Raw genomic sequence first — 10,981 nt, forward strand, 5'->3', positions numbered from 1 at the left:
GTTATCCCTACCTCCCTCCCCTGATCCAAATCCCCCTTGGTTTTGTCCATGTGTCCTTTATAGTTGTTCCTGAAAACTCTTCTCCTTTCCCCCCATTATCCCCTCCCACCTCCCCTCTGGTTACTGTCAGTTTGTTCTTAACTTGGTTTTCCTTCTACCAAACGATCTAGTTTCTCCACTTCCTCACTAGAAGAAACCTTTAAGTGTAGTGTATTCTTCGCAAAAAGAAATAATGATAATAATAATGTCCAGTGATCCTATTGTAATATAGATGAGTGATATAATCATCTGACCCTGTTATCCTGTTTTTTTTCTTAGCACACATTACCACCTGGCACATTAGAAATATTAAAACTCAGCAGATTCTAAATACTACTAGTACATTTTCTGGTCTTTGAACCAGTATTGCACTTTTTAGCAAAAAGCAACAGAGAATACCACATGCATACACATTTGTTTGGTACATACAACCATTTGTATCTATCTATCTATATATCTATCATTTACCTATCCATCCATCCATCCAACCATTTATCTATCTGTATATTCATCTGTATTTCCTGCTTCTTTTCAGAAACAATTCTCTGCTTTTGAAAATGCTAAATCTTCTAACCCTTTTGTTAAGCTCAAAGACAGTGTTGTCTCAAATGATAAAGAGATAAAAACTAACAATTAACTTTAATTTGTCCTGAATTGGATAGACTGGTTGTCTAGACAGCCCCAATTTCTTTGATTATTATTCAGCATTCATCTTCACTTTAGATAAATGGATCTCACCCAAGCTAGGGAATGCAATTACCCCTTAATTCATTTTTCATCCTATTCTTTCATTGAAATTTAAAATACACCAAGGGCGCGCACCACACTCCTGTCCTCAGATTCTGCACACTAAGATGCACTGTGGTTTAAAGCAGTAGTTTCCATAATATTTTATGGAACACTAGTCCTCAAGATGCTCCAGGGAAAGTATCAATGTTCATGGAAGTTGGGATATCTCATGCTATTTCTCTTTCTGGGAAATGTATCGTGTACACTGGCATATTAAAGGCCCTGACTAGTCCTATAATGAAGAGACCTGTTTAACTCAGCATTTCTCTACCCTCTGCCTTAAAAAAAGAAAAAAAAAACCTCAAAACACATTTTGGGAAAGCTGATTCATATCTTAAAATATTGTTCAAATATTTACAGTAATAAACTACCTTAGGCAAGGTCCCAGGTGAACAATGCGTAGAACACAAGCTCAAAGTAATGAAATAAAGCTTTAATGTAGCTCTGGCTTATGCTCTGCTGACTCTTTTAGTTCTTTCCATGTATTCTTAAAAGTGACATGCTTGTTCAACTTTGACATTTATCACCACCTAGGAATGTGTATAGTATACATCACACTAAATTTTTTAAGTTAATTTTCTATGATTCAGTGAAGTGGTCTCTGGACGACAACATTCTTACATAACTGATACTTGGATTCTTGGATTGAATACTTACTCTGAGGACAATAAAAAGCATCATCAAACATCAGCTCATAGTGAAGTTTTAAAAGCAATATTCCTGAAGCAGGAAAACAGAGAGCAAAAATCATAAATTTTGCTCAAGGCATATAGTGACCAGTTAATTAAGAAATACTTATTAAATGAATGGACAAACAAATGCAGGATAAAGGGTTTTGATTTAAGCCACAGGTCACAGTGAATTCATTTAACCTGGAAATGGTTACCTAAAAGGTCAACTTCATTACATTTCAGATTTTATCCAAAATCCACAGCACTTTTGTCAAGTACTATTTCCTCCATGAAATCATTTCCCCATCACTCATTTTTTGTTCCCTTCTCTGTATCACCATTGAACCAATCTCAAGCACCAAGAGCACTTCACGCTCATAGTTATAACCCTTACTACGTATAAGGAGTCCTGTGCCTCTCATGGTTGTTGCAGAGAGAAATGAACTGACAGATAAAGTAGAGAACTTAACTCTTTCATTTGGGTCTGAATTTTGTAAAATGCTTCAATGATCAATGATCTTTATAAATTATTACACATGCATATTAAATCAGAAGTGCGTATAATCATGCACTGCATAATGATATTTTGATAAATGACAGATTGCATATATGATGGTGGTATATTATATAGCCTAGGTGTATAGTAGGCTGTATTATCCAGGTTGGTGGAAGTACACTCTATGATGTTTGCAGAACAATAGAATTGCTCAATGATGCATTTCTCAGAATATAACCACCTCCATTAAGTGGCACATGACAGTATTTGACAACAATGGCTTCACTTTAATATGTAAGATCTGTAAATACCAGTCTTAAAAAACTACTAAAAAACCACATCAGCCACACAGGCTTCCATTTTCTTCACCAATGTTTTCTCCACAGATTATTTATTTTTATTTTATTTTTTAAAGATTTTATTTTATTTATTTTTAGAGAGAGGGGAAGGGTGGGAGAAAGAAAGGGAGAGCCTCTCGCACACACTCTCTACTGGGGACCTGGCCCACAATGTAGGCATGTGCCCTGACTGGGAATCGAACCAGCGACCCTTTGGTTTGCAGGCCAGCACTCAATCCTCTGAGCCACACCAGCCAGGGCTCCAGATTATTTATTCTCAAGCCATGTCAGGTTCACTGTTCTATTTATCATGGTCTTAATGTGGAAAATGCAGGTGCCTAGTATCTCAGCCAGGATGTCTTGACTTTTTATCATTGTCTATTTACAAATTCATTATTAACTATTTAATGACCTAAAAAATCCTTTAAATTCTTATTTATCACCAATTTTGTGACATCTCAGTATGAGTCCAAAATATATACACTACAGGGGCAGTGACACTAAAGAGATTTCCATAACATCAGATATTGGCTTGTTGCAGAAAAAAAGTATATCCATATAAATATGCATATTTTTGGTGAAAAGGTCTAATAGCTTTCATCAGATATCCAAAGGGACATTTGATCCAAAAGGTTAAGAACCACTTATCTAAACTATTCAAACAATCACTATGTACTGTCTTGCACATACTAGGAACAATTTTTCAAGAAAGAAATAAATTCTTTATATAAAGGTCATTTGACCTAATAGAGTACCCCATATTTTTAATTTAAATGTTCATGAATCAGTAACATTACATGTAATATATTTAAAGTATAAATTGCTGTGTAACAGCAGTCACTACTAGGTTTTAGACCATCAAGCCTCAAAGTAAAGCAACAATAAGGTTTACTACAATTCTATGAATGACCATATAGAGCAAGCCCAGGGAGGCAGGGTATAGAAGGAGCACTGTCCTAATGGTCAATATTTTAGAGGCCAAAAGTCAAGTTATGCCACTAAGAATTTTGTGGCATATGGTAATTCACTTGATCCTTGGAATCTCAGTTTTGGTACTTTTGAACTTTTACAGGGTGCAATTCTGTGACTTTGAACATAAGTCAACTCTCAAAGCTAATGTGTTTTTTGGTTTTATGGACACTCTGACCTAATCAATTCATTAAATATTGCTACAAAGTGGCGTTTTAATTACTCTGGCCTACCAACAACTAGAAAAGGGCTTTTAACTAAGGCTCAGAGGAGCCACGGGGAAAGTGTGAATGAGAACCTGTAAGACCCAAATCCTGATTTAAGGTAGTGTAGGATGTCAATATGAGACATGATGCAAACCATTTCCAGAAAACAAAATGGAAGAAAAAAATATTGAGGAGGAGTCTGAAAGAGAAAGCTGAAGAGACAGACCTTTAAGAAGCTTCCAATTACTAAAAAAGATACTGGAAGCTATACATATAGAACTTAACCCAACATCTAATTTTACAAGTTGAATGAACTTTATCTTACATTTAATGGGCAATTTTGTCATTTTGCCAGTACTAATTGGTTTGAATCTATAAATAATCCTCAGCTAATATGAAAAATATATATTTTAAAATATATTCAACAGTAATTAAATATATTTTAATAATTTAAATTAATAATTTCAATAATTATATAAGTATTATTGAAATAATTATACTTCTATAATTTTATATTAATTATTTTAATAATAATCATATAAGTATAGTATAATTGGGTCACAGAGACAACTTATTGAGAAAAAGGAATGTGGAAGCCTGCTCTTGGTGAATATTGGGTCACAAAATCTTTGTGTAGATGTGACATAAACTTATTTTCCATATGACAAATCTTGCCAGTATTTGGATCAGGTATACCAAGAAAGATTGAAGTTATAAGTTTTATATCACTTGCAGGGGTTTGCAAGAGTATAGACATCTAATTAGCACTTGCTTGAAGTCTATACTTTCATATATACAAAATGGATAGATTTCATAATGATAGTGACTTCTCATTTTAGCTGTGAGTTATTAGAACTGCACAAAATGAATCAAAAGAAGTTCACTTACATTTTAAAATGCTGTCATGTTTGAGACAAGTTGATTATTAGGACTGTTTTATCTTTTTATTTTGAAAAATATTTCATAGTTTTACCATCAATTTTTATTTTCCTTGGATAATGTATTCCTCGTTATGTTTTTGTCTAACATTATGAATCAGGGCAACTTAAAATCTTTGAACCAAAATGCCAAAATTGCCCATTAAATGTAAGATAAAGTTCATTCAACCATGAAGATATCAAAAAATTAGAACCCCCCAAAATATAATTCTTGTATTCTTCATTCAATATAAAAATAAGTTTATAAAGTAAAAGTATTAGTTTATTTTTGAGAAAAAATACAAAATCGGGGCAAAGAAATATCCTAAAAAGCAGAAAGTTAATGCTCAGCCTGAACTGAACTTCAGAGTATCTACATAACTAAGGCACCAAAAAAAGTGTCATTTTTTAATATAAGCTTTCTTAACCACTACAAAGCCACAAGTATGTGCTTCCAAGTTCTGGGTTAACATGACTAAAATGCCTTTAGCAGAAATGACTTCAGGGTGAAATATTTCAGCAAAAAGGGAAATTCTGGTATGTTGTACACTCAATTGTCAACATTCAAAACACTATCAGTCAATCTTCTTGCACAATGGCTTTTCTGGCTCATGACAGAAAGACTCAATCCCTGCTGATTTCACACAGCACCAAGTTCAGGGAGGCTAGTTCAATTCTTGTAGTGGAGCTCGGCTCGTGGATAAAAAATATAGGTGAGTTCTCTATTGCTTAGACACTATTCAGAAATATCTTTTAATATATCACACTTGGAATTTCATTTCAAAAAATATGGAAAAAATTTTAATCAGCCAGCACTATCCTGTGTTATGACTAAAGTGTTTTCACTGTGCACTCACTGAACATTCACAGGGGCACACACTGGCATGATCTCAATGACCACCAGGATCGCATCCCTAGAGGCACAGTAGGCAACTATTTTCCTTCCCTGGAGCTCTTGCCATAGGCTTAAATTAAACCCTGCTTATGTATGGATCGTTGTCTCATGACTCAGTATCTGTGCTCCTCTAGTCTCTCCTGTTTTTTTCATCCTCTTATCGCCACCTGTTAAAAATTCTACTTACCTTTCCAGGTCCCAGCAGTTTGTTTATATTTGTAACATTAATATTTCTCTCACTGCATTAATGTCAATTACTTTCCCACTCGATAACTTCTTACAAGAGGATAAGGCAGGACACTACCCACTCATCTTTATATATACCTCTTTCCTTGTGATCTAGACAGTGCTTGGCACATGGTAGAGACTCCCAAAAATGCTTGACCAATTCCAGGCACCACAGCTACCTGTGCTTATAATGAGCTACTTTGAGGGATAGAGCATTCCCTTTTCCTAGATGTGTTCAAAGCTACAGACAGATAATCACTAAGGAGATGCTATCGAGAGAATTCAAGTCTTGGGAGATTGGACTAGATAGACTGCCATTTAAAAACCCCTTTTGCTGAAAGACTCTAAAGTATGCATTGTCCCCTGGTGTTGGCTTTTTCTCTCTCCCTAAAGAGAGCCAATTCACAAATATTCAGTTAAGGGCAGATTTTGAAATCTTATGTCACTGGGTTTCTGTCATTTGTTACCTTTGCATCAATTCATGAGTAAGAACTAGCATCTAAAGTCAGCAATTGATCCATTATACTTAAAATAACATGAGGGAATAGAGACAGAAAATAAGTGAAAATTGTTAGATATAGATTCTAAGCTCTATAAGACTAAAGAAAAATGAAGGGGGAGCCACACTGATCAAGGAAAGCACCCTTAATCAGGTATTGGAAAATAGATAAAATGTAAATGGTCAGAGAGAACTTCCATGTTAAGAAAAACAAAAAATAGGGAAGAAATGGAGGAACAAAATAAACATGGTGTAGCAATGAGGACAAGAAAGCAGAGTGATTAAAGCTCAAGTTGTTGCTGGGGATAGTGGGGAATGCTACTTGTCTAAAAATGTGGATGGGGCCAGATAATTGGAGGTGTGGAGGGGAGCTTAAAGCACTGGTAATAGACAATAAAGGTCTTGTAGAAGAGTGAGGTGATGAAAGAAGTTTTTTAAAAAATCACGTCTGGGAGAACATTGCAGGATGGACATGAAAGGAAAGTCCAAAGTAAAAAGTAGCCACTGGGAAGATGCTCATAATGTAGTGAGCTGAAGGGGTCAAGTTTCTGTCATAGGGACAGAGGTGTCACTGGGAATTGAGAAAAGGAAGAGCCCGAGAGGAGCTAGCAGGATCTGTTGACTGGATATAGATGCTGTAGAAAATGATGTGTCAAAAATGATGAAAGGTGGTGGTGCCAAAGAGTTGAGGAACTCAGGAAGAGAAGCTGGATCAAAGGGCAAGGAGGCATTGGTACATGTAAAATATGAAGAACAAGACATTCAAGTGTGAAATATTCAAGAGCATATATGCTATGTGATAGGAGTTCAGAGGAAGGAAAGGATTCAAACTGGAGACTTAAGAGCTCTCTATAGATAAGGGAAAGCTGAAGTGCTAGAATGAGAAAGAGAGGAGGAAAGTGCATAAGAGCCCAAAAGTAATGAACAAGGAAAACTTGAGGCCATTTCAAAATTAGAATTTCACAAGAATATGGGCACAATGAAAGGAATAGAAAAGGATCAATCAGTGTGGGAAAAAACTCAGGATCCAATAGTGTCACAGAAAACATGAAAGGAGTTTTAGAAAGGACTTGATAGATGATGGATGATGGACAAGGGTGAGAGCATGTAAAAGATACCATTATGCTACTACAAATGAGCAGAGGTTTTCCCCCTCTCAACTACTAAATACTACATAAAATAATTTAATGGGGCCCTGGCTGGTGTGGCTCAGTGGTTGAGTGTCACCGGCCTGTGTGAATCAAAGGGTCATGGTTCGATTCCCAGTCTAGGGCACGTGCCTGGGTTGTACTGTAGTCCCCAGTAGGGGGCATGAGAGAGGCATCCACACATTGATGTTTCTCTTCCTCTCTTTCTCCCTCCCCTCTCTAAAAATTAAAATAAATAAAATCTCTAAAAAAATAAAATAAAATTATTTAATTGGTGAGTGTACAGAAAAAGAGATTTTGTGGCTTTGGGTTATACTTTGTTTTATGTATCTTAATGGCAAAAAGGAGTTATATTAAGATGTTGCTATTCTGAGTGCAAAGATATACAAAATGAAAGATAATTCTGCTGATAAGGAATTGATTTTTGAGGAATGTCATTTAGAATTTGTACTCTTCTGGAAGTTATTTTATTGTATAATAGGAGTAATACTGCAGATGATACATATTGGTCATATATTTGAAGTGTGCTGGTAACACAGTAAAATGTACAAGTCCTGACAAAAGTTATAAGAAACATCCAAAACATTTACAACTGATAGAGGGACTGTTAAGTCACTCATGGGATACTGCTAAACACACACAAAATGATGTGTTTGAGTTCTCAAGAGCCCTTAGGAAGTAATGCCTCTCTCATTTACTAGTGAAACACCCACTCTGTGTGCAAGGTTTATCCAGAGCCAGACTTGTATCTATGGACCATCTGGGAAGGCACTACAGTCATAAGGCAGTGTTTCTGGTCAGTTTTGGTGTTTTGTTTTTGTTTTTTTTTTAAATTTATCCATATGACAGAATATTTTATTTGGCAATACAAAGAAATAAAGTACTCACACACAATACAAACCTTAAAAACATTGTGTTAAATGAAAGGAGGCAGTCACAAAGGACTACATAATTATATAATTCCATTTGTATTAAATATCCAGAATAGGCAAACCTATAGTTTTGGTGTTAAAATCACACAAATCTGACTGATTGAGATGATATGAGAGGAAGCCCAGTGCCTTTATCATTGTCACTGATGTACTGGAAGCTGGCTTCTGGAATAGGGGTATGAACCCTTGTGCAAGAAATTCCCTTTTCTTCCCCCAAATAGAAATTAAAAATTAATAAATAGCAAGCATGGACAGATTCAGATTTTATGGGGCCTGAAGCTCACAGAATTTGGGTGCTCTCCTTAAGAGAAAAGAATGCAAAGATTCAATATGAAGCTGGTTATTTATTTAGAATGAAAACAAAAGGGGACCCACATTTGTAAGGTCATAAAGCATAAGGGTCATCAGCTTCATGGTAAATCCATGTATGGAAAGGGAGAAAGAGCAGGTAATTAGGCAGAGGAAAAATTTAAGACAAAATGCTCCGGAAGAAATATGGGAACACGGAACAAGAAAAACACAAGAATAATATCCCAGAAAGAACCCTGAATTGTAAAATATGGATAGTATGGAGATGGGAGAGAAGATAGAAATCCTAATCAATTTACACAACACATCATCGTATTTATTTTTCAGTGATCAAACATCATATTGCTTCTAGGTATTTGGAAATACCAGTCCACTTCATTGCAGGCACTGGAGTGAGTGAATGAATGAATGAATGAATGAAAGGAAGGGAACTACTTATTTTTCTTACTCTCCACCGGGATCTACTTTCCTGTGATGCTCCAACATACATGCATGTTTTTGCTGGCACTGGCTGGAGTTGTCAAAGCAACAGCTTATGGTAATCGTTTCTCTGGTAATTAAGACTGTTTATCCTTAACAAGCTAAGTAAAAAACTATGTTCACACAAAATTAATTTGTAAACATGTTCAGAGTCTTCTCAAAAGGATTATACATAAAAATGGCTATTGTGGGGCTACCCTAATTACTCCCTTCTTGCCTTTCTCCTTCTTTCCAAATCAGATCCTGCTGGTATACTTCAAAAATTATTAACCCCCTTCCTGAGTTTTGGACAGATTAGTGTGGGATTCCAGATAGGACTAAAACATAATTTGTAGATTTCAAACATTGATATTATTTATGTCAACATAAGTGACAATTTAATATATCAGTCATGATGAGGTTTCCAGGAAGATCCTGAAAAGCCTTATCTACCACTGCATTGGTCAGCTACAAACCCAAGCCAGTCCCAGGGCAACCTAGACTCACCAGGACATAATTTGGGGATGGGGAGGAGCTCTTATTAAAGGACACAACAAGGCATGCCCTAACCTGGTCTTGACTCCAGCTTCACAAATGGATTCCCTTTGGGCAATAAATAACCTACATCTTCCTTCAAGTTATAAAAAAGCAGTGGGGGTAGGTTAAAACTAAAAGCTCATCCCTCTCTCTTTTTCTTTTTGTATTTTTCTTTTTTATTGTGGCAACATAGGTTAATAATATTATATGTTTCAGGTTAATTATATTGTATATTATAATATTACCTATAAAGATTATATTTTTATAGATAATGTTATATTTATATATAATATAATACCACTATACTTGTAATATATATTTATACATTATATATAATTATATATATTATTTCTTAATAATTACATATCATTACCTCGGTGTGTAATAATTATATATAATATAATATTATAATATAATGTTATTATATTATACTAATATTTAATATGTCACATTATAATTTGATTTCTGTATACACTATATTGTTGTCACAACCAAAATTCTAGTTTCCATCTGTCGCCGTGTATTTGAACCTTTTTCCTTACCAATTCTTCCTCCTTCCTCTTCACTTACCAAATTTTCTAAGGAAAGGTGCTTTAAGAGCAGGATTGGAATAACACTGTTATTACATAAATACTACATAAACCCATATACTGATGTACTTTGCCATTTTAGGGCAAAGTACTTGAAATCAATGAGGCAAAGAAGCTACCTCAGGAATTAGAAGTGAGAATCTCAAATAGGAGAAAATCATTTAGACACTTGCCAGCTAGGTTATTTGACTTGAAATGCTCCAGACCTCAGTTTCTCGGTTTTGTAAAATGGAGGCGAATATATTACCCACTTGTCAGGACTGCTGAGGATGGAGAAAATCCACATGAAGTGCTAAATATAACTGCACAGCAACAGCTAATTAAATGTTAGTATTTAATAGTAGTAATAAAGTATTGTTCCTGCCTCTCCCACTTCACACCATCAGCAACACTGGCACAAACCCCATTCCTGCCCTGCCTCGGCCGGGGGCCAGAGAGGCCACTGTTGCACTCTCGAATGCCTGAGAAACCATCCCTGTCCCCAAACGTCCGGGCGCTACTGCAAATCTAACTCTCCGGCCACCAGGGCCCCTCTGGCTACTGCTGTGGTTCACACTTACCTGATATGCCGCCTCCTATCACGACTACGTCGAATGTGTTGCCCGAGATGCTCGCCTTCTCCCGACTCGCCATCTCCTGGTTGACAGTCTCCCTGCGCGTGAGTGTAGGAGAGAGGCTGGCCAAGGGCGTTGCGGACTTTTCTACTGACTCTCCTGGGGAGCTCGGGGGCGGAGCCGATTCTTCCAAGGATTGCCTGGCGGAGCCCCGCCCTGAGGGCGGAGCAGATAGTTGTACTGATACCCGGGTAGAGTCCTGGGGCGAATCCGATCCATCCACCAGCATTTGACGGGTATCTGGTCCTGAGCGCTGGGTGGACATTCGTGCCAATATTAGGGAGGAGTTCACCGGTGTAAGAGGTTTTTGTCCGGAATGCAGGAGGAGGCGGGACACTGAGGGGG

General features: G+C 36.5%; 1 protein-coding gene across 1 annotated transcript in view; it reads right to left on the minus strand.

Moving 5' to 3' along the window:
- Positions 1-10,767, minus strand: part of MAOA (monoamine oxidase A) — an 87,361-nt gene extending 76,594 nt beyond the window's left edge. Inside the window, exon 1 of the mRNA XM_045187515.3 lies at positions 10,583-10,767. Coding sequence (XP_045043450.3) covers positions 10,583-10,655 — 73 coding nt within the window. The 5' untranslated portion in view covers positions 10,656-10,767. The remainder of the gene's footprint in view (positions 1-10,582) is intronic.
- Between the last annotated feature and the right edge of the window lie 214 nt (positions 10,768-10,981).

The sequence above is a fragment of the Desmodus rotundus genome, chromosome X (genome assembly GCF_022682495.2).
Source record: "Desmodus rotundus isolate HL8 chromosome X, HLdesRot8A.1, whole genome shotgun sequence".
Taxonomy (NCBI): Eukaryota; Metazoa; Chordata; class Mammalia; order Chiroptera; family Phyllostomidae; genus Desmodus; species Desmodus rotundus.